We start from the raw sequence: 25,373 nt of genomic DNA, 5'->3' as shown, positions 1-25,373 counted from the left end.
TTTTTCCGTTTCCTATGCCACGTATAGACTCTATCATAGATGACACGGGTGGCTGCAGAATTTTCTCGTGCATTGACCTATGTAAAGAATTTTGGCAAGTTCCGATTTCTGAAAAGTGCAAAAAATATTCTGCGTTCTTCATACCCTTTGACATCTATGAGTATAACCGACTTCCATTTAGATGGAAAAACTCCCCCGCTTGGTTCCAGAAAATGATGAATGACGTCTTGCAACTGTTTCTCGGGAAGTTTTGCAACGTCTACATAGACGATATAATAGTATACTCCCGCAACGAGGAAGAGCACTCAAACTATCTGGCAAGTGTACTTCAAGCAAGTGTACAAGAATAGTGGCTGCACGGCCGGGAAGGGAAGATGCAAATAGTGTGATCACTCTTTTGAGCTAAGAGATGCTCAAAAATATGAAAATAGTAATATCAGATAATGGACCAGCGTTTTTAAGTCAGCGTTTGGAAGATTGGACGAAGGAATGAAGAGTTGCATTGCGATTCTGCGCTCCGTACCTATCTGCAGGAAATGGCATGGCTGAAAGAATCATTCGGGATTTGCAGCAGTTCATTTCAATGTACCCAGGTTTTCAGGGTGGATGTAAGTGCTGCTTGGAGGCAGCTGTTGCTCATCACAATTGGTCGCACACTGCGAGGATCGGCTGTAGATTTTGCAGCTTTTGGAAAGGTACCCGTGCTTCCTGCTGGTCAAGAACTTTGAATTGCTGACCACCTGCAATTGTGCGAAAAACGCAAAACTTCGGAAGCCTACCAGCTATACCGGGAACATATGAAGAGAAAGTTCGACCGCCGCCACAACACACGGATACCTCAGATGCAACTGAACGATCTGGTGCTCTTCAGAAAAGGCCTTCCCAGCACAAAGCAGATTTACATAGGACCTTATTGCATGGTGCAGATCGTAGTGCAACATGGCATTCTCAAAAGGGTTGGTTACACCAATAATGACGGTGTACTGGAGTTTGCGACCATTGGAAAGCTCTTCATGTATCACCCCAGGAGGGATGAGTCTTCAAAGAGGGGGAGTGTACGTGGACGCTAGGCAGGGTTGGAGGGAGACGAACAGGAAGAAGGTGTTAAAAATAAAGAAGATGGCTGACATCCCAGCCTAGTACAACTGTGCATCATTACAAGACAAAGCCTCGAGAATGCCAAGTGGGGATGTTCTACTAGAACTAATCGAAAAAGCTTAAGTGCCAAAGTTATCTAAACTAACCTGTATTGAAGAAGCTACAGTTGCAATTTCTGTCACAAGTCCGTGAACACTAGCAAGGGAGTAATATCTGAAGAAGACATCTTGATCCTAAGTGACTAAAAGCTCCTTGAGGGTTTTCAAGATCAAGGAGTGATAAAAGTACAGAAAATATTCATCTGCATTGATGACCAGGAAATTCCTACCAAACATATAATATTTACCTTTGGTACAAGGGAAATGTCCACTTTTATTAAAGCTGGGTATGTAAAAATCAATGTCAGACCACACATTTCCAACCCCAGACACTGTTTCTAATGCCAAGGATTTGGTCACGCATTCCGCACATGCAGAGGCTAGAAAACATGTGCTAAATGCACTGCTAACAACCACACTTCCAAGATTGCACTTCATTGCTACTTTGCATCAACTTTGGGGAACAAAAAATTTCAGTATCTGTTGTAAGTCCTAAAGAGTAGAAAAAAAATGCCAGGCTTGCGTGGAAGGCACAGCACAGTCACCTCGAAAGCTTGAAGAGCAACCTTTCAGAGCCTTTCAAAACACTCATTGGGTAACTACTGCAAGCACACTTGCTTGATACCTACTTAGGCATTAATAATAAATTTTTGGGTAGTAGGCCAGTATTCGCTATGCCATTTTTTGTCATTCTTCTGAGAAGCGTGGTATCTGCTGAACCCTTGCAAGGAATTTTGTGCAAATTGTTCATGCAGTGGCTGATGACATGAGGAATTATGGCTGAAGTGGCAATGCACCACAGTTAATAGGGGAACAATAACAAGCTTTTGTAATGGGTTGGAGCATTGGACGATCTACTTGTTACGCTATTCGAATTGTGCAACGACTGGTCGTTTTTTTGCTGTTTTAAAATGTTTTATCAGTCGTAATAACGCGATTGCTTTCCCGACATCAAGCCTGCCTAAGGCAAGTTTGCCTACTAGTCCCAAGCACCGGTGTGGCTCAGAGGTAAAATACTGGGCTGGAGCCCAGTATATTCGGGTTTGAGCCCCCCTGTGTCATTGGTGCTAGATTTTTTTTTTCTAAATCCGTGCAATGTGGTTACAGACACCAGTGGCGGCAGACAACTGCACGTGACCCAAGTTGTGATCTCATAACAGCTATCGCTGTAAAATGTGTAGTCATATCTTTCCTAGAATCTGCCAAACCCCCAACATCTCTGAGCAGCTGCAGGCTGATTGCACGAACAAGTTGTCTAGCAAAAACATATGAGAGTATTATAAACATAAAACTCACATTCATTCTTGAATCAAGAAACCTTATAGACTCACACCAGTGTTGATACCAAAAAGGGTGTTCCACCATTGGCAATCTCGTCAGACTGAAATACAAAATACGAGGTGTGTTCCTGCAGAATCAGTACTGTGTCGTGGTTTTTTTAGACTTAAAGAAAGCATATGATACTACGTGGCAATATGAGATGCTCAGAGATCTTGCAGACATGGGGATTCGTGAAAGAATGCTAAACTTCCTGTGTGATTTCCTCTGAAATAGATTATTCCAAGTACATCATGGTGCTACACTGCCATGAATATTTGCCACAAACCCCTCAATTTGCGAACAGCAACTGAAAAATCGCAATTAATAAGCTGACAAAATCATCTGACCAAAACGGTTTCCGCTTCTTTACACAAAAAGCTGCCGCTGTTCTCTATAAGCTAAAGAGAGGATTATGTGCGAACCCAGTTCTGTAATTAAACAATGTCCCTATAGCAATAAAACAAGAATATAAATCTTTAGGTATTATATTCAACCAAATGCTAATTTTCCTAGCCCACATGAAAACAGTAAAAATAGAGGGAAACCGAGCACTAATTCTTCTAAAAGTACTAACCCACAAACAGTGGGGTTTCGAACGACTGTGCATACTATGTATGTACTGTTATATTGTGTGCAGCATTTTGGACTGTGGTTGTATTGTTTACGGCTCGGGACAAGAGTCCCACATTCGGCGCCTTGACCCTATACACAATTTCAGCCTACGTTTGTTTTGTGGCGTCTATAGAACATCGCCTGTGCAGAGTTTATATGTAGGTTGTAATAACCATCCTCTTGGTCAGCGAAGAATATCACTAACCCTGTCTTGTGTTTTGAGAATCAAGTCATCACCTGAACACATTAACCCCAACATTGTCACAAAATATGACTCATGCTTACACTACTTAAACAAGTCACACCTAATCAAGCCACACCACTTATTATACGGTTCGAAGAATATTACTGTACACTCAAACCTTAATCTAACAAAACTGCATGTTACACAAAAATAAGTTTGTTATATTGGAGAAATCGTTATAAAGGTCTATTCCTAACACACTATTTATGGCAGGACTATTTTTCATTTACTGCTCCGTCGCGGTGATCTAGTGGCAAGGTACTCAGCTGCTGACCCGCAGGTCGCGGGATCGAATCCCGGCTGCGGCAGCGGAATTTTTGATGGAAGCGAAAATTCTGTAGGCCCATGTGCTCAGATTTGGGTGCATGTTAAAGAACCCTAGGTGGTCGAAATTTTCGGAGCCCTCCACTACGGTGTCTGTCATAATCATATGGTGGTTTTGAGATGTTAAACTCCACATATTGATCAATCATTTTTCATTTACTTTGCTATAACCGATATTTCGTTACATCCGGGTTCGTTATATCGAGGGTTGAGTTATCTGAAGAGGCACTCAATGTAGCAAACAAACCATCAAGACTGCCCTCATGGTCTGATCTGATGCTATTTTGCGACTCCTTTGTAACCTACCCAAAGAAAAAATACACTCCACCAGAACACACAACCCAAAAATTGGGTTCACTTCAACATAAATATAGAGATCACACCGGATATTACATATACGGCTCAAAAATGAAAAATCACGTGGGTATTGGAATTTATAACAGGGCAAGTCTGTGCATTGTACAAACCAGTTTCAAATATCGCTACGAGTGAACATAAGAAGGCGATAATATATACCGACTCCCTAAGCACATTGAGGGCTCTACATCTTAGTATGTCTGAGTGCGCACCCTTAGTTGGCTGTATAATAAATATTATCGCTGTGAATAGCGAGGCTGTCTCTAATAATTTTTGCTGGGACACAAGTCATGTTGGGATACCTGGCAATGAGAGAGCAGATGAGCATGCATCTTAGGCAGTGCACAAAGCAGTTACAAAAATTAAAATCCCCTTTAAAGACAGCCAAGGAATAATCCATATAACATTGCTAACTAAATGGTAGCAGCAACGGGATTCATGCACAAACAACATGCTCCATTTGTTAAAGCCTGTACTTGGAAAATGGAAAACCTGTCGCCACCAAAAATGGTTTGTTGAAGTTATGTTATCGCAACCTGACACACAGCTTCTTACTCACAAGTGATGAACAACCAACCTGTGAAAAACGTCGAGAACTACTAACACTAATGCACATTCTGATCACATGTCCTCGTACTGATATGCTGAGAGGAAAATTTATTGGCTGGCTACAAACAACACACACCTATCCACTCTAGTCTGCTCCTTGGAAATGATCCACTTGTACCCCTGTCTGCTGTTTTTCTAAAAGAATGTGGCTATTTAAATTAGCTTTAAATTAAAAGTGCTCTAGTGTTCTTCAATAATCACCTTGTGTTTCAGTGGTTCCGTTGCTTCTGCACCATAAAAAACGTAATTGACTAATGAACAAAAGCATCTCTGCCCATCCCTGCTATTGAAGCATGGAACAGCAAAAATGTTTTGCCTAATAAACCATTGTCATTATGTTGAGGACAATGTAGGAAAATATACACTCTGTAATTGGGCAAAGTATTGTGTGTCCCTCATTTCCTTCATCGCTAGTAGCTTGTGGGCTGTGCTTTATCAAACATTCTTTGCTTAGTTTTTTTTGTTATTTTTTATACATATGCTTACTCTTGTCTTTTTTCAGAAATATGCTGATGACAGCTTGTGATATTGGAGCAATCACCAAACCCTGGGAAGTTCAAAGAGTGGTGAGTGAAATAACAAATATATGGAGCAAATGTGCTCTGTACACTGTATAGTTAGTCATTCAAATCAGTGGAATGGGATTTGTCAGTGTTGGCAGCTTTCAAGGTGGCTGCTTTTATGAAAACTGCATCGTAAATATGAGCGAGCTGGCAAATTGTTATGTAAATAAACGCAGCAAGAAAACAAGACAAGGCACACGGGCTTCATCTTATTGTGCTCTCTGGTCAGAGGCAGTGTCTTATACTGTGTTCTGAAACATGGTAGATGGTAGTACTAGACACCTGCATGTTTAAAAGTAATGTGTGTCCAGCGTGGATTCCTTTCTTAATTACAGCCCAGAAAGCAGAGGGTCATTACTTGGGCATATTCTTGCTCCTTTGCCAGCCTTTCCCCATATAAGGTCTTCAGCAGGTTAGAGAAACGACAATAATAGGTGGAATAAAACTACATGTAACTCTGTTTATGCATCATGAATTTGACTGCAGGAGATTCAAGGTGCATTCTGGTGTAGTACTGAGGTCATTTTATGATTACTTTAAAAGGTGTTGCCCCTTAAAGTATTGGTTGCCCTCAACTGTAACACTTCAGTCAACTGAAGGCATAATGCACTTCAGTGAAGGCATAATGCAACAGAATGCATGCGCATGAAAACATGAATTATTTTCCAGTTTTACAGCGAAAGCATTTATGAGATCACAACACGGTTCATGTGCGCGTCGTAGTTGTCCGCTGCTGCCACCGCCATCACCAGTGTCCATAACCACTATCGTAAAAAAACAACAACAAAATATTCAGTAGATAAAAACAATAAGGACACAATGGGATTCGAACCCAGGTCCTCTGAGTGCCACCCCAGAATTCTACTACTAAGCCACGCCAATGCTTGCAACTCCATTGCGAACTGGCCTTAAGCAGGCTTGATGTCGGACAAAGGATTGCGTTAATATGAGTATTAAAGAGTTTCAGAACAACAAAGGAACAATCAGATGTCACATAATATGAATTATGTAAAGAGTGTGTCATCAAATGCTCCAACCATTTACAAAAGCTCAATCTTGTTCACATATTTACTGTGTCACATAATATGAATTATGTAAAGAGTGTGTCATCAAATGCTCCAACCATTTACAAAAGCTCAATCTTGTTCACATATTTACTGTGGTGCATACCCACTGTGGGTAATTGTGGGAATTACAAAAGCTTCTGCCATAATTCTTCATCCTCGTCCAGCACAGCACAAAAATATTTCCCAATGTTCCTTGCAAGTGTGCAGCAGGTACCACGCTTCTCTGGAGAATGACGAAGAATGGAATAGTGAATGCTTGGTTACTGGAAAATGATTAATGGTATAGTAGGTACCCTGCAAGTGTGCATAATGGTTACCTAAAGACTGTTTAATGAGGGCTCTAAAAAGCCGCTCTTGCAGCTTTTGCTGTGACAGTGCTGTGCGTTCTGCCCAGGCTTGGCCGCTTTTAAAAACAAAAGACCATAAACGACATCAAAAATTATCTTGTGCAACTTTAGCATAATGCTTTGCAGCCACTGTTTCGTAAGTAAGCTAATAATGACCAGTGTGCATTGTTTTAACATTTTATTGGTGTCTGTTTTTATTCTTCTAACCACTGTTAGAAATCAATAAGTTATTGCATAAGACATGCATACATGTATACAACAATATTAGGTTATAAAATATCAATCAGGTCATTCTTATGAAGACCAATATTTTTACCTTAGGTTGCAGACCTGGTGACAATGGAGTTCTTTCAGCAAGGAGACATGGAGAAAAAGGAGCTAAATCTCCAGCCCATTGTAAGTAGCTCTGTAAACAGGCACTGTTGAAATTTTGAGACTGGCTTTTGAGGATAGCAACACCGGCGACATAAATGATTGGAAGGCAGACTGGTTGGCACAGCTTAACAGAAGACAGCATCAAAATTTCTTGCACAACAAATACAAACAGCATTGCACCAGCTCAATAGTTCTCTACTGGTCTATGCAGAACTTTCAGAACTATTGAACTTATGAGTTTTTAAGTCCTCAATAGACAATAAAATAACTGACTTACAAAAAAGAGAAAAAAGAACTGAAGAACTACATTTGGCAAAGGTATTGTTACTGTGTGAAGGCTTTTGGCTGGTTCCCAGCAAGTGTGCTGATTAGATATACTGAGCACGTCAGTACAGTCGACTCCTCTTAAACGGAGCTGGAAGGGGATCCACAAAACTGTTCGATTTATCAGAAGTTTCATTTAAGCAAAGCACACTTAATTAGTGAACCAAGACCTTTATTCAAATTGCACAAACCTCACCTAACTCATGAGGATGAGTAGGAGGAAAAAAAGGAGGGAAGAGTGGTTTGTTTGGCAAGCTTGAGTTGTGTTTTCACAAGGTACGCACCCATGCCTGACAAACTAGCTAGAAATTCTGGATAAGCCTCATGCTCACAATAGCGCTGCAAAAAGTTTAACAGCCTCTTTAGCTGATCGGTCTGGTGGCACCACTGCACTGGCAGTATTGTCATCACATTCATCCCTGAAAGGTTGATCCTCATGTTGCACTTCGGCAATCATTTCCTCGACAGTCTCTTCACGACAGGTACGAACATTTTCATCAATTGATTCGTAGTCCTGCAGCGTGAAAGTGCAGAGGGTACGACCTGACTGAATACTGTCTCAATATCGGCATCAGCAGGGCTTTCTTCTTCATCAGGTACTGTTTTCTTGCGCTTGAAAGCCACCATGGTGAAAGCATCTGTGTATTGTTGTTGCCTTCACTTGCTCCCAGGCACAAGCCAAAATGTGGATAGCTGCCAATGAATCTATGCATTTCCCACTGCCTGCTCTAAGGAGCATTTGATGGAGCAATTGTCTGTGATAAAGAACTTTAATGTTGTTAATAACTCCTTGATCTATCGTCTGGATCAGTGCCGTTGCATTGGCTGGCAAGAACTCCAGAGTGATGGCTCGGAGTACTTGAACCTCACTGTAGGCTGGGCAATTATCCACGATGAAGACAACCTTCCTACCTTGCCTCGTAAATTTTGCATCTTCCTACCGAAGCCAGTTTTCGAAAATGGCCATGGTCATCCACGCTTTTTCGTTCCCATGGTACCCAACGGGAAGGTCTCGAACGGCTTTGAAACAACGTGGGTGCCTTGATTTTCCTATTACCTACAGCTTCAATTTCTCATCTCCTGCCATGTTTGCACCCACCAGCACAGTAATGTGATCTTGACTGCATTTTCCTCCACTACAGCCTTCGCCTTTGAAGGTGAGAGTTTTTGATAGAAGCACCTTATAAGAAGGAATAATCTCGTTGACGGTGAACATGTCTCGTGGTTCAAAGTTCATAAAAATTTTCTTAAACCGCCCCTGTTGCCAGTCGGTGCAAATGTCCCTGTTGACTGCACCACTCTCACCTGCGATTGCTTTGAAGACTAGGCCATGGCATGTTTTGAAGCGGCTGAGCCATCCGTCGCTTAGGACAAAGTTCTTAACACCCATTTGCATGGCAATCTCTCGAGCTTTCTGCTCGAGAATCGGTCCACTTATGGGCAAGTTGGAACTCTGTGCACGCTTGAACCACAGGAAAAGAACTTTTCCAGTTGTTCATAAGGCATTGTCCGCATCCGTTTAGATGTAAAGGTCTTATTCTTAACGGTGCTTTCAATCTTTTCTCCATCTTTACAGATCTGCGACAGCGTAGATTTCGGGATGTATTTTTTTGGCACCTACATCTAGGGCAGGCCGCTTCAATCGAGCTCCTGAAGAATTTACAGCTTTTTTTCAAGCGAGAGTGTATGGTGTGGCCGCTTCCTTTTCATTAGGCTGAAATAATACCATGATCCACCGCATTGCACCACACAAGTAGGCCTAATTCACAATTGACTCGCCGACTTAGCTCCCACAGCCACAAGCGAGAATGGCTACTGGATTGGCTTGTCTCGATCTCAAGGTGTTGCTATGGTTGTGAGACTGCCTTTGGCATGAGCAAGTCTATGCTGACTGCAGAGTTTGTGCCATTAACCGTACGTGACCAATAAGCACTGTTTCTGTTAACCAATGAATTTTACTGCACAACACATAGAAATCCAGCCATATGAGCCCGCTTAGTTCCATTAATGAGGCATTTTCATTTAAGCGAGTTTCATTTTTTGGGAGCTTACTGTAATTATTATTTAATTCTATGAGAGAAGGCAGAGACATATTAGTGTATATGCTTGTCATTTTGTGGCTGTTTCTTGACTATCAGGCTTGATCCACAAACATGCATGTTTGTGGAACTAGGGTTGCAATAATAAAAGTCTGTTGCAGTGGCACAGTGATTATGGTGCTTGGCTGCTGATGCAAAGGACATGGGTTCAATTTCGACCAAAGCAGTCACATTTCAATAGAGGTGGAATGCCTAAGGCGTGCGATTTCCCTGAACATTAAAGAGCCCCAGGAGCTTTCGGAGCTTTCCGCTGCGGCATCTCCCATAGCCCGAGTTTCTTTGGGATGTTGAAATCCATAAACAAACAGACTTGCAATAATGTGTGGTTAAATGGTTGTAATGTTGCATTGAAACTCTCATCTTTTGTCATACTTTGTATGCGCAGAACATGTTTGAGACCTAAATTATTTGTCCTTTTACTGATGCTTTTGCACAGGACATGATGAATAGGGAGAAAAAAGACCAGCTTCCAGCTATGCAACTGGGCTTTATTGACTCCATCTGCCTGCCATTGTATAAGGTGAGTGACAAGAGTAGAGTCACACGTAAGATTTCTGGCACAAGATCCTCCAATATATGGTTACTTTCAGCCGATACATATATTGGGGATGGGTTGTACAGCAGTAACAATGAATTATCTGACCTCGCACACATGCGAACTTTTGTGGACATGCACAATTGCCTTCAATGAATTCTCCGCCGAAACACTCCAGAAATAGGGTAATTGTTTCAGCACATAGCTATGACGAGGTGACCTGTGAGCTCTAATGTGTGACATTCCTACAATGATGCAAGCAGTGACATGTTTGACCATGTGCAGTTGATTAATAAGGCCAACCAGCTTGAAGGAAGAATAAAAATTTACTTCCGTGCATTTCACGGGAATTCAAAACCTCTGAAATCACATTTGTTCAATAAGCAATTTTAATCCTGGCCAATATCAGACCAATTCCACTGAGCAAGCAAGCTCACGACCATCATCATCATTACCATCAACCATGCTATGCTCCTTGTAGGGCAAAGGCTTCTCCAATGATCCACCAATCAACCCGGTCTTGTGGTTTCCGTTGCCATATCTGCGAACTTTTTATTCTCATCATCCCACCTAACTTTCTATCTTTCCTTTGTGCGTTTGCCTTCTCTGCGAATCCAGTCAGTTACCCTTAATGATCAGCAGTTATCCTACCTACGTTCTATGTGCTCAGCCCATGTCCATTTCTTCTTCTTGATTTCAACTATGATATCCTTTACCCCGGTTTGTTCCCTGACCCACTCTGCTCTATTCTCATCTCTTAAGGTTACACCTATCATTTTCCTTTCCATCACTCACTGCGTCATCCACAATTAAGCTGAACCTTCTTTGTAAGCCTCCAAGTTTCTGCTCCATAGGTAAGTACCAGCAAGATGCAGCTGTTATATACCTTCCTCTTGAGGGTTAGTGGCAGATTACTATTCATGATTTGAGAATGCTTGCTGAATGTGATCCACCCCACCCATATTCTTCTAGTTATTTCACTCTCATGGTTGGCTCCATGGTACTACCTGTCCTAGGTAGACATCGTCTCTCCACCTATCGCAAAATGCTGTTTTCTGCCAAGACTGTTGCACATTACTTTAGTTTTGTGCATACTAATTTTCAGACCTACTTTTATGCTTTCCATGCCCAGTTCAGTAATCGTGAGCTATAATTCGTCCCCTCAAGTCAATGTCATCAGCGAATCACAGGTTACTAAGATACTCTCTATTGACTTTTATCCCTAACTCTTCCCTGTCTAGGGTCCTGAAAACCTTCTGAAAACAAGCGGTGAACAGTATTGAAGAGATCGTGTCTCCCTGCGTTACATCTTTCTTTATTGAGATTCTGTTGCTATGTTTATGGGGAACTATGGTGGCTGTAGAACCACCATAGATTTCTTCCAGTATGTTTATGTAGGCATGACCAAGCTTAAATCTATTAGTTTACATTTGATTTTATGACTGTGTCATGAAGGAAGATAGCAATTTAAAACAGTGCTTTGGCTGTATGTGTATTAAGAGTCATGGTAATTTCATTTCAATTTTTTTTTCATTTTATTTACTCTCAAGGCAATGTGGCATTATGGAGGGGAGTGGTTATAAGTTTAGAAGGAACAAAAAACAGCATGAAAATAAGTTATTCAACGAATAAAAACTACTCATTATACAATATCAGCTGTGTAAAGACGACGACTTCAATACAATATGAACATAATACGTAAAATACATAACATAATACATAAAATACATAACATAATGCTTTGTGCAGTTTTTAATTATACAAAATTAGTTAATTCTTGACAGAAAAGATGGTTATTAGTAATAGTTACTATGTCTTCAGGTAGATGATTCTAATCTGCTGATGTACGAAGTATGAATGATCGATAAAAACTCTGCGAGTTGCATATTGCAATGCCAACCTTATGACGATGGTCGATACAATGAGATATGTACTGAGGATTGAGGATTAGTTGGTCATGAAGGGTGGGATGATGGAATATTTTGTGAAAAGCGGCCTGGTGGAATATTTTACAATGGGATGTAGGTGAAGGGAGGTCTAGGTTGGATTTCATTGATGTTATACTGGCAATGCGATTATAGTTGGACAGTATGAAACGGACAGAGTTATTCTGTACAAGTTCTAGTGAAGTGGATCAAGTTATCATGGTAAGGATCCCGCACATAAGAGGCAGCATATTCGAGTTTGAATCTTACCAATGTTTTACATGCGAGTAATTTTAATGCTGATAGTGCTTTTGAAAAGTTACGACGTATGTAGCCTAACATGCAATCGGCACTATTAGTAATGTATTTGATGTGAGGTGCCCAAGATAGGTTTGTTGTGATAAGAACACCCAAGTATTTATACAAGTTGACCGGATCGAGCGAGACGTTGTTTAAGTAGTATGTTAGCGGGGTGTTGGGTGATCTTGTTGCAGGCATTACCTTACATTTGCCAATGTTTAAGTCCATTCGCCATGTGCTGCACCAGGCTGCTATGGTGTTAAGATCAGATTGAAGGAATGAAATGTCATTATCACAGGTTATTTCACGAAAAATGACGCAATGATCTGCGAAAAGATGAATGTTAGAAGAAATAGAAGACGTGAGGTAGTTAATATAAATAAGAAAGAGAAGTGGACCAAGGACCGACCTTTGCGGTACTCCTGAGTGGACCGCAGCAGATGACGAATTGTGATTGTTAGCAGTAACGTACTGAATCCTGTTAGATAAAAAACACTCAATCCACTTCAGTAAATTATTGTCAAGGTTTAGTAGGCTCAATTTGAAAAGTAGTAGTTGGTGACAGACTTTGTCGAAAGCCTTACAGAAGTCTAAAAAAAAATACAGTCGGCATATGATGATCGGTCCAAAATTCGATGCAGTTTGTGAGTGAATGATATGAGTTGTGTGTCGCATGAAAAATGTTTGCGGAAGCCATGTTGTGCAAACGTAAAAACAGTTAGATTCAAGAAAGGTAATGAGTTTGGTGAAAATTACATGTAATAGTTTACAGGCAGTGCTTGTTAGAGAAATCGGACGATACTTATTCAGAGAGTGTTTATTACCCGATTTTCCATTGTGTAGGAATAGTTGATGTATCTAAAGATTGTTGAAAGATTTTTGTTAGTATCAATAACTGTAAGTAATAATGCTCTTTAGAAACGTAGAACCTATATTGTCGTGGCCAGGAGAAGAGTGAATGGGCAAGTTATTTATAACTTTAGCAATACCGGAAGGATTGATGGAAATTGGGGGCATGACGATATAGTCAGCAGTCTGGGCATGAGGCAGAATGATGTTACCAACTAAAAAAAGTTATTTTTGAAAGTGTCATTAACAAGATCGGCACACATGTTAGTAGGAACTGGATAGTCAAAATTATTTACTAGAGCTATGCTGTTATCTGGCAAAGGGTTAACTAGGTGCCAAAATTTGGGTACATTGGTTGAGAGCATTTCTGGCACTGTTTGAGAAAAAAAGTGAAACAGAGGATTTCAGGGCGGCAATGTAAGCATTGTGTGCAGCCTTGTAAATGACCCGATGTTTTTGTGTAGGTGTTGGTCTCACAGATTTGTGAAGTCGTTTTTTACAGTTAGATAGTCGTCTGATGTAGGCGTTGTACCATGGTGCCTTCTGATTAGAGATAATGATATGGTTAGGAATGTATTTTTCGTGAGTTAATCTACTTTTGCAGCAAAAAGATCTCGGTTCACTTGTACACAGTGATCATCGAATTGAGAAAAAAAGGAATCAATGAAATTAGATAAGCCAGCTATAATGGAATTGAAATTTCCCCTCTTGAAATGACATATCACCTTTTTCTTATTAGTTTGTTTGGGATGTGGCATTTTTAGGTGAAAAACAAGCAGAGATTGATCACTGCTAGTGGGCAGATAAGTGATTTCAAAAGCTATGGTGGGTGTGTTAGTCAAAATTAAGACAAGTATATTTGAGGCAGTGCTCGTTACTCTATGAAATCCTTGGCATGGGCCAAAAAGGGTGATAAGCATGGTGGATCAGTGGTGCAATTTATGTTAGGGAGATTAAAATCCCCTACTAAGAACAAAGGCATTAAAGGAAAACGTGAAGCAACTATGTTTATTGAATCGGGGAATTCACTTAAGAATGTTTGTGCAGATGAAGGGGAATGATAGCACACCCCTAAGATACTTTTTAAGTGACGGATTGTTAGTAGAGCCCATACTATTTCGATGTCTTGATTAATCTGTATACATGACGATGGAATGCATTTAGAGATGGCCGGGAGCACGCCTCCACCTTGACGCGAGGTGGGTTCACAGCAATGGACAGTAAAGCTTTGTACATTATGAAACAATTTATTTTCATGCGCATTTGAAGAAAGCCATGTTTTCGTGAGGCCAATTACATGAGCCCTGTATGAATCTATCGCGAATAATAAGGAGTCAGATTTAATTGCAATGCTTCTCGTGTTAGAATGAAGGATGGAAAGGTGAGCTGTGGAAGATGATAATAGACCACCGCTCTTCTCACTTCCCTGTGGTGCACTATTTGTAGGGGGATGTCGAGTGCGACCTACAGGAGAAGCTTGTGATTACAATTCTTCGACGATGCCAAGGCTAGCATTATAAACGTAGCAGTTGTTGTTTCCTACCAGCTTATTGTAGCGGAGTTTAAAGGAGGCAGGATTAGGCTGATTGTTACAGAATTCAATTAGCTTTTTGCGGGCAAGACGATTGGTTGGTGAAAAATCATTGGAGACACCAATGTTCATTTGTTTTATTTGGCCTCGGAGGGCTAGGAGTTGCTCTTTAGATTTAAAGCCAGTAAGCTTGACAATTGTGTGGGATTTTGTGGGATAGAAGGAGCCCAACTTGTGCACCCTCTCAATTTGGCTGCCTCTGAAGGAACCAAGAACGGACTTTACTTCAGCAGTTAGTTTGGCTTCTGTCTCCTGCCATGTTTCTTTAGAATCGGGAATGCCATAGAAGACAAGATTATTGTACTGTGAGCGGTCTTCTAAGTCCTCAAGTCGTGACTGAAATGAAGTATTACGTGCTTCAAGGTTGTTGACCGAAACACGCTTTTCAGATAACTCTTCCTTAACTTTGTCAAGGATTTCAGATTTTTGCTCGAGATCATCCAGGCGCTTCTGTACAACCATAACTTTTGCCTCTATGGCCTTTGGCTACATTTAATATACTTTATGTCAGCAGCTAATTCGTTCTGAACCTTTGCACTTTGTAACAATCTCGTATGAATATCCTTGATTACTTTAAAGAAAACGGACACCTGCTCGGTTGGGTTTTCCGGCAACGACTCAATATCTAAAAGATTTTCAGAGCGAGTAGTGGGTCCTGGATTTGTTTCAATCTCACTAGAGCGTAGTAAAAGTAAAAACATTGAAATACAGTCCAACAAAATTGTGCAAAGTGTTCGTGGACATGGGAACACTACCAAAAAGGCATCATCTGACTTCCTAGCAAAAAGTGGTAATGTTTTACACACCTGCATGTTGAACAGTAGATTAGGAAATGTTGGCCTGGTGCTGCTCCCGTGTCCACTGATGGAAGATCGGTGGTAGCAGCAGCTTAAATTCTTCGCCGGGGGTGATGTCAGGGTCGACGCGGCGCAGTCCATAGTCGATGGCCGAAGCAAGTTTAGCCGGAAAGTGCACATGCCCGGAGTCAATCACGGATGAAAGCACTATCAGCGCTATCGGCGCAGCTAGAACGTTTATTATCGAGCTGGCAATGGCAACCGTTGACCACGACAGCAGGAGCACTGGAAAAGCCTGCATGCTGAACAGTAGATTAGAAAACGTTGGCGTGGTGCTGTTCTCGTGTCCACTGAAGAAAGATAGGTAGTAACAGCAGCTCAGCAGCTCAAATTCTTCGCCGGGAGTGATGTGAAGGTCGGTGCGGTTGGCAGTCCGAAGTCGATGGCCGAAACAAGTTTAGCCGGGAAGTGCACATGCCCGGAGTCAATCACTGACGAAAGCACTATCGGCGCTATCGGCGCAGCAGAAACGATTATCGGGCTGGCAATGGCAACCGTTGACCACAACAGCAGGAGCACTGGAAAAGCCTGCATGTTGAACAGTAGATTAGGAAACGTCGGCATGGTGCTGTTTCCGTGTGGGGCCTTTGTAGCATTCCTGGAAATATGCCAGTCAACACCATAGTTTCATCAGATATCACTTGTGACTGCACGAAACCATGTCCAAATTACAGTGATCTTCATAGACTCCTATACTTTGAACATTGCATACTATTTGGGATTAATTTTCTATACTAGAAAACGGTATCATTCCTTCAGGATGAGGCAGTAGGTGGGTGAAACCATATTACTCTGTATACTTCTTTAACAACGGCATGAGGTACTTTCAAAAAGCAATACTTCTTAATAGATTCTGCTGGTTTCTCTTGCTGCTTTTTCTGTAGTAGTCAAAGTAATATTGAAAACACACACAAAAAAAGAAATGAAACCTGAGTGTCACTCATTTAATTCACATAAAAGTGAGGATTCCCCATTTTAAAGGGTCCGTGCAACACAAGTTAAGCATGTCATCACCTTCCCTGATAAAGTGGAATGCCGTGATATTGTAGTGGAAGTGGGAACATGAAGATCAAGATAATTAAAATGTTATTTGAGCTGAGAAAAATTTTTCACATCAGAAAGGATGTTTAGTCATGTGACAGTGGCACATTGGCTTTGCATTCTGATTGGCTTGACAGACAAAGTCGCACATAGAATATTTGTGTGGTCCCAGCTAGGCCAAACTTTGTCAGATACAAGATAATTGCTAGTTTAAAATGTCAAATGTCGTATCTTGAAAACAAGATCAGATACAAGAGAATTGTTAGTCTTAAATGTTGTATCTTGAAAACAATTGCAACACAACACCGAATGCACTGTGAAACGGATTTCAAAGGCCACCATGAGGCAAGATTTCCAGTATATTTCTTTAAAAGGCTCATGGTGATTGGAAGAAATAGTGCCCAAGCCATATCATGTACAACTTTCTGACTTAATCTTTAACGTATATTCACCTATTACCCTCAACTGTGCAAGTTTGTAATGCTTATTTTAGGCTTAACTATAGCAAGAATGTTTACTAGCTAGTCTCTCACAAGTGACATGTTGCTGTTGCTTCTTTTCGTTCAACAGTCTTTCTCTGCACTGAATGACCGACTCTACCCCTTGCTGGAAGGTGTCGAGCTCAACCGTATGGAATGGAAACGGCTGGCTGATGAACATGCCGCTAGTGTCAACGGAGATCGTAGTGATAGTGATGATGCTGATGCCAGGAAAAAGACATAGGAAGTCACATTCAACCTGTTCAACTGTGTGGCATTTTCAGTAATATGCCTTGCATTGCTGCACCACATGACCTTATGATCAGCAAGCCAGGCAAGCTTGACAAGCTCATATGTCCTGCCAATGAGACACAAGGCCCTTCACATACGGCTTGGCTGTGTTGGTTCAGCTTGACTGGCTCAGATCACGTATTGTTCCTGTGCCAATACAGAACATCTGACATGCCAAATACAATCAGCTTGAGCAAATCTTGGTGTTCACACACTCAATACATATATAAGACAAGTCACCTAAAGCTTGTCAATAAATGCTGAGTCTGCGATTTAGTACAGTGCCATAATGTGATGACATGACACTGTTAAACTCCATAAGAATAGGGATCTTCCCTGTTTTTAAGTCCCCATTAGCTGGTGTTTTTCATATGCTGTGGGGATTTACAGTTAAAAAAAAATGTGAAGAGAAAAAACTGCGTCAGTGCCCACAGTCACTGGACGTAGTAATGCAGAGAAATTATATGCTTGTCAAGACATCTCATATGTTGTGACTATACTGGTGCATTTACAGCTAGTGCAATCGCACAGTGGAGGTGCATTCATAATCAGGTCCATGTGATTATGAACTTGCAAGTGCACTTTTGCTACCATCTCGGCAAATATTCAAGCTCCATTTTTCCTAGCCAGCAGCAGTATTTCTTATTACTTGTTTGACAACTGCTTATCTATGAAGTGATGTGTTGAATCTGTCTTAAGCAGTGGGTTGTTCCCTATGAGGAAACCGAGCTCACAATTTTTGTTTGCATGGTGTTTTTAAAAGCAGCTTTCCAGTAACAGCCTGTTTTAATGCGCCACCATCTTCCACTCTCAAGGAGCAGAAACAATAAGGCTTGTGGTAGACTTGCTCACAAATGGGCATATGTTGCATTTATATGTCTCTATAAAGTAAGGCTAGCAGCTAGACGCTGCTCCGTACGTCTATGATTAATCTTGTAGGTGTTCAAGGTGTGACACTCAGGCTGCTCATTAGTGTCAGATCATTGTATCCTGTCTGTAGTAAACATCACGTTGCCTAACTGCAACAGTCTGTGCAAGTCTACATATTTTTAACATGTGTGGTAGTGACTGTCTTTCAGGGCTCCTCAACTGGGCAGGCTAGTCAACGTAAAGAACAGCTGAATGCATTATTTTACTCAAAATGAGTCTAGTTTCTGCTTTTTGTGAGCAGTAGCTTCTTTGTATTAGTTGCATATCAACTCAGCTTGTTTTAACCTCGGTTTAGCAGAAGCAAGAAAGATGCATGTTCACAGCTCAGGAGCAGAGACTATGCAGGCATATGTTATTGTGAAAAAACAGGCCTACTGAACACGGGTTGTAGCCATTTGAGTGAGAGATGGCCGTCTCACTGCAAAGGACGGGCACAGAGAGTTGAGCTGGTCAAGCCGAGAACGCATCCTCCCTTTAAGAGGCCCTGAAGCATTTTTTTGAGTAACCATAAAATGGATTCACTAAAAGAGCTTATTGCCTCACAAATTCAACGCTGCAAAAATTTTAAGAATCCGTTCTGTAAGAGCGGAGTTACAAAGATTTGTCATACGCTGCAATCTCATTCTCTCTTCTCTCGTCCCAATGAAAGCACTAGAAGCTAAGCAGGGGGGAATGTGCATGGGCAAAGAAAATATGTCACGTTTGCCTCGTGATCTTAAGCACTTTTTCTTCTTTTTTTTTTTGAATACACGGCTTTTTCAGTGTTATGGCGCACGCACGCGTGGACACATCACGGCCTCCTGTGGTGACCGAGCGCGCCATGTTCAAATCAGCCAATGGCTGATAGATGGCTTTCTACGCGCGATTTTTGAGTGTCTTTCGTCATTTTTCGAGAGAAGAGAAAGCGATTTTCTGCTGATTTTGATAATTAATTGTCAATTCCAGGCTGCGTGCTGTGCTATATTATTTGGCTCACGCATTCTCAGGAGGCTCTACTACTGATCGGCAGCACTTTCTGACCATGCTCAAAATGTGTTGCAGTGCCCCTTTGCTATGAGCATGGTTGCGTCTCGGCAAAGCCAATTGTCAGTTACTACAAACTAAAATATACAGATGAGTCGGACATATTACGTATCAGGAATGATTTAACAAATGAACTGCGATATGGTCTGCAGGAAGCCTTGAGGTAATTGCAGCTATTTTCTCAAAATGCTCCAGTGAAGTTTTAGAATTCTGTCATTGAACATACACCATAATACGTACTCATATTATGTACTCTACTTTTGAACTTGCATAATCCTCCCAAAACCACTGATGCAAGCTGCCTGTTAAATACAGGCAAGCTGCCTGTTAAATACAGGCAACCTGGCTGTGTTTCAGTCTGGTTTAAGAAAGTAAGCTTTGAGATAACAAACCAGATGCTGTGAAAATTGTGCATATTGATGTTGATAAAAGATCAGTTATTTTTTCAAGATCATTTACATAGTGAGCTCAGCACTCACTACAGATTGGTATTATTTGTATCAACATTAGACAGCTTCAGGTGGCACAACTGACAGGCAGGCAATCTCTATAGAGTGGTTCATACAAAACTTGCTCTCGGGCTCCCGATTTCGAAATATTGCAATTGAGTTGCTGTTGTAAGAGAGGCTGGCAGCTGCGATTGTCTTTATTCTTTGCATACTTTACAGACTTTTCCCAATGTTCATGTGCTCCTTGTATTTCGCTCTGTGGGCTGTGATAAGAAAGAATATTGTGAGGCAACAGAGCATATTGGAACATATATTGATAGAAGCAATCTTTGTGTTGCACATGGCGTGTTGCAAGTCTTTACAAAATGGGAACTATCTTTATAATCACTCTGTTTTTCTGTTTCTGCTAGAGAAGGGGCGACTGGTGGGTGTACATTTTTTTCAGATTCAGCATAGAAATCCAAGTACCTGGCTTCTATCATTTTGTGATGCTCCATGTCATTTTAATTCTTCATTTCTTATCTGTAGAACGTGTTCAATACCAGTTTTAGCAGTAGTGTGGCAGCATCCAAACAAATGACACACATCCATAGCAGTGGTTCTCAGTCATGGATGTGTCATGAACCCCTTGTGGATTGCTGGAAGTGATGGGGGACCCTTTGCAGCGGAGGGTAGGGAGGGGGATGGGTACATATGTAAATTAACACAACTTGAGCATGAAACAGGTGCTTTTTATTGCTACCAAAAACATGAAACAAATGTGCCACATCACTTCATTTCAGATTATTTATCAATACGTGGCACAGTCACGCTTAAAGAAAAACGTGAGTGAGGGTATCGCGGATCATAGAAATGGGTTCGCAAACCCCCTAGGGTCAGCAGACCTCCTTTCGAGAACCACTTATCAATAGAATTCAAAGTGGAATTTGCCACCCCAAAATCTAGCCTCAATTTTATGCTCTGTTGTCAGCACAATATATCTATTTCTTGACAATTTCTTCTTTTTATATTGCATACAGCCTAAAACAATCTGTCAAGCATGCAAACGTCTGCAGCTGTCTGCCAGAGAGTCCTTGGCAATGTCAGACCTTCTCCACAATTTATTGCTTCCCCAAATCTTTACTCTTCTCAATAAATGTGACAATAAAAATAAAGGCTCAAATGTTCACATTTTTATTTTTTTCAAAAATATTGTTCTTCTATTCCTGAAATTTATCATTTACATCAATCTTAGGTGCATGTGCCAGGTGTGTCATTGCACTAGAAATTTTTTTTTCATTGTGTCCTACATGTTTGTTACACAGGTGTGTTTTTAAAAAATCTTTAGCTTGGGACATGAGTTAGTACATGAGTGGCACAAGTTGTATTTGTAATGTGCAGCCTTTTTATCCTGTGTTTTTAACGATGAATGGAAGGTCTATATAAAACTTTTGCGAACAGTGGTCCTTGAACTCTTGGTGCCGGCTGAAAAAATAATTGACTTGCCCGAGCCCGTACTTCAATACTGGTGTTTGTGTTTGTCAGTATGCCTGTCACTTGTTACCTGCGAACTGACTTTATGATGGCTCTTATATTATTCAACTATGTGTATACTGTTTAGGTGGTGTAACTTCTCTTTACATTTTTAGTATGATGCATCCTTATTTATTTGTTTTGCAGTGAGCTGCTTTTCATACTCTTTCAATGTTCAAAGACAAGCTGCTTTGTACATGTGACTTCGTATGTATGTGCACTGTAAAGTTGCTGTGTTTGTGCCTCATCTGTAAATAGTCTTGTCATATCTCACTGATTGATTGGCACGTCTCTACCTCATGTATGAAGCGAAGCAATTTTACACCAAGAGAGCCCTCTAGAATTGCAAGTTGCAAAAAATTTGTGACTGGCTTATGCAGAAGTGGTAATGATTCTGGTTAAATTATTGTAAAGCGAAAAACAGGCATGTGGTGCTGATAACATTTGAGTGTTTTAGTGCAGCTTATATATTTCAGAACATTGAGATACATCCTGGGTTATGTGATCTGCTTCTTATGTTGGTGGGTGAATTCTGTGCTAGGAAACGAGAATCAGTGATTACAGGCTTCTCGCAGGATCTCACTGAATTTTAATTTAGGATCATAGTTTTTAATGTTCATGCAGTTATTTTACCATGATTTATTTATGTAAGCTGACAAATGTCTAGTCAGGTTTGACTCGACATCATGACTGTTATTAGCATTGGTGTAGCTTGCAAAGCAGTTGGAATTACTTTCACAACATCGCAATTGAGAAATTTCGAAGCAACCAACTTGAGTAAAGAAAGTGTTCAACTTAGTGTTAGTGATATTTGGAGGTACATTTTGACATGCCATTTATCTACCAAATGTATATTACTTCCTACTGAATCTATATATCGCACCTTATTCAGCATACACGCTAGCTTAACACTGAGTTATTGACTTCTTACATGCTTGCTATATGAATCTGTTCTCACATTTTCTTTGTGTGTGTGCATGTTCAGCTGTACTGAATTTTTTTTCTCAGTGTAGGGGTATTTTACCCTTGGAATGTACCACAACTGCAAGAATAGGCTGTGTTGATGTTGTTTCCTGTGTTCCTTATGCAATGCTTCAGTGTTATTAACCGCCCACATGGGTATCCTCAGTGAGTTGCTTCAGTTACGTTTGAAAGTACAGGACAAGTAAAAATGCTCTAGTTTAAGAGTTTGTAAGCAAGTACAACTGAACAGCAGAAAAATGTAAACAGGAGAGCTATACATTTTAATTACAGTAAGCTCTGATGCCGAGAAGCCAACTGTCTATGGTAAAAGGGTACAAAGTTTTGAAAATTTGCAAAAGAATTATTTGCATGCAAGATCAATCTTGAATCAGCAATCATTTCTATGTATTTCATTTACTAGAGATGCAAGCAGCGAGAAAAATACACACAGAGGTATCATTGTTTTAAAGGGGCCCTGAAACACTTTTTCATGTAACCATGGAATGAACTCTTTGGAAAAGCTTATTGCCTCACGAATTAAATGGTGCAACAATTTAAAAAATCCGTCCAGTGCAAGTGGAGATACAAAGATTGGTCACATGCTGCAATTGCATTCTCTCTTCCCTCGTCCTGACGAAAGCGCTGTAAGCTAAGCCGAGAAGGATGGCAAGCACAAATAAAAACGTCACGCGCGCCTCGTGACCTTGAGCACTTTTTTTTTTCGGATGCGCGATTTCTCCGTGTGATTGTGCGCGCACGCGTGGACAAGTCGCGGCCTCCTGCGACAATTTCTGTAACGACCGAGCACGCCATGTTTAAATCAGTGGCTGATCGATGGGCTTACTACGAGTGATTTTTGGGCTTATTTTGTGATTTGTCGAGAGAAGAGAAAGCAATTTTTAGCTGACTTTAATAATTTATTGTGAATTCCAGGCCGTGTGTTATGCTATAATATATGGCTCGCAAGTTGTCGGGAGCCTCTACTACCAATCGGCAGCACTTTCTGACCATGCTCAAAAAGTGTTGCAGGGCCCCTTTAACTACAACAGAGGCTCAAACAGTTCATCCTAGGTAGTGTAAACCATTAGCGAACACGATAGGTTCATTACAAAGGCAAGAAACATGGTATAAAAAGTAGTAAACTCTTTATTCCCCCCCCCCCCCAAAAAAAAACTGACATTTCAAAATTGTTTACAGTGCAGTAATCTCATTACTATACCCTAAAAATGTCTACTTGAAACTGACATTATGTCCTGTTCATAGGCATAATTTTTTCATTTGTGTGTGTGCATGGGCTTAGATGAGCTTGTAAATTAAGAATGGAATGTGTACATACCAATGTACTTGCATGTGTGCAGGCATATTTTGCATGTAGGCATAGATGAATGCTTACCTGTTGTTATTGCAACAAATATGTTTTCATTGTGGGTTTCTCTGAAGTTTGACACTTGATTCATTATTAAATTTTTGTTGTTAAGCTTTTGTGTAGCAGGCCTGTGTAGTCTGTATCATGAAAATGATGCCTTACACGACCTTCAACTTCACGAGGCCTGTTGCATACGTTTCCCTTGTGTACATTCTAGTGCGATTTCTATGAAAGCTGTGACACTGCTGCATTGTCAAACAGAAAGATAGTTATGTTGAGCTGAAAAATAAGTATGTAGTGTGCATTATCAGTGCCAATTTTATGTTTTACCGTGTTTGCCACAACTTAGGTTTGATACAAACAAAAATCATTCATAATATCAGTGTGTGTGGCAACTACTAAAAATTTTGGTGCTCTCTATTCATCGGAATTTATTTCGTGCAGCCTCTAATCTCTTAATGAAATATGTTTGATCTTAACCTAGCTGGCACTTAGAGGGATATGGGGTGCCTAATTTTTACCGATAATCAGGAACACACCATTTTTCTCATACAGAATTTGCATTTTGTAGCTTCCATGCTCTTTTTGTCTTTTTCTTTATGGTTCAATAACTTGGGTGTCTTCCTGTGAAAGAAAAATTGAGTCCTTCGATGAAAATTGTTGTCTCTTACAATTCACAGGCAATGTCACAGCAATGTAATATTGTGACAATCTGTGCTGCCAGTAAAAATCATTTTTTTTTATTATTCAGCTCATTTCTAAATTGCAGATGTAAAGCACTTATACCTGGTTTCCCAAAATGTGACACCAGATGCTAAAATTTTTTTCGCACCATTATTTGATTTTTCTTTTCATTGGTCATATCTTTTTCCCCTTCTTTTTGCTCAGCCTTATTGTGGCATTTTATCTTGTATCACATGTACATATAAATATTTGATACCCACCTTTGAACAGGCTCATCCTGACTTTACTGCACTAAAAATGGGAGCACTTTTATGCCCTAGCTGCTAGATTAGTTTGCACTCAATGGTTTTAATTTTCATGTTTATACGTCCTGTATACCAATGTGCTGTGTCCACCAGCTCGGCAATGTGTACAGCAAATGGCACGCTGCAGAAAATTTTTTTTAACTGACAGTTACATTTTGCTGCCTACAGCAAAAAAATACATGTTGAAGAGCATGACAGGAGTTCTTAAATGTGTAATGTGTTAGACCCATATTGTACAGTCATTGCCCACAGCAATAGAAGCGTTTTGGTGTGAGCACAGCATCCCCTCTATCTCTGCACATTGACACAATATACAGCATCAACACTCGGTTCTTGTGACACTTGCCTCTCATCCCCTTAGTGATCCTGTTGTGGGTGTTGTAGGTTATCCATGTTCAGCAACATTTCTACTGTGACCAAATGTGTATTTATTGCTGTTTAATCTATAAATATATACTGTCCTTTCTTCCTGTATCTTGCTTGTATGGGCCTCTTCATTTGTGTATCTTTTAGATGAGAAAATTTCATGAATTTATTGGATTGGGAGTGAATTAAGGTAGTGCTTTATTTTTCTTCATGCTACAGCTAAGAAATAGCTTCATTAGTTGACAAAGACACATTTAACTTTAGTATTTGCTCATACTGCTCGTAATGTTCTTTCGTTGTAATATCTAGGCAAGCATTTGATTCCGCTCGACACAAAAGTTTTTTTGGTTGGTCAACTTCTTTACAAAAGATTAATATAAAAATTCTAGTGATGATGTTCTTCATTTTTAAGTTCCTGCCCTGGAAATGTGTTTTTTAAAGTTGAGAAAACAGGTGGTTGTCCAGAGAGC

General features: G+C 40.5%; 1 protein-coding gene across 4 annotated transcripts in view; it reads left to right on the top strand.

Moving 5' to 3' along the window:
* The window catches only part of Pde11 (Phosphodiesterase 11), a 646,106-nt gene extending 621,095 nt beyond the window's left edge, over nt 1–25,011 (top strand). For all 4 annotated transcript variants that reach the window (XM_075879467.1, XM_075879468.1, XM_075879469.1 and 1 more), the window contains exons 20-23: nt 5,165–5,228; nt 6,961–7,035; nt 9,874–9,957; nt 17,106–25,011. In XM_075879467.1, coding sequence (XP_075735582.1) covers nt 5,165–5,228; nt 6,961–7,035; nt 9,874–9,957; nt 17,106–17,258 — 376 coding nt within the window. In that variant the 3' untranslated portion in view covers nt 17,259–25,011. The remainder of the gene's footprint in view (nt 1–5,164; nt 5,229–6,960; nt 7,036–9,873; nt 9,958–17,105) is intronic.
* The last annotated feature ends 362 nt before the right edge of the window (nt 25,012–25,373 follow it).

The sequence above is a fragment of the Rhipicephalus microplus genome, chromosome X (genome assembly GCF_043290135.1).
Source record: "Rhipicephalus microplus isolate Deutch F79 chromosome X, USDA_Rmic, whole genome shotgun sequence".
Classification (NCBI taxonomy): Eukaryota; Metazoa; Arthropoda; class Arachnida; order Ixodida; family Ixodidae; genus Rhipicephalus; species Rhipicephalus microplus.
The sequence above is the reverse complement of the archived record's forward strand: the minus strand, read 5'-3'. Positions and strand labels throughout refer to the sequence as shown.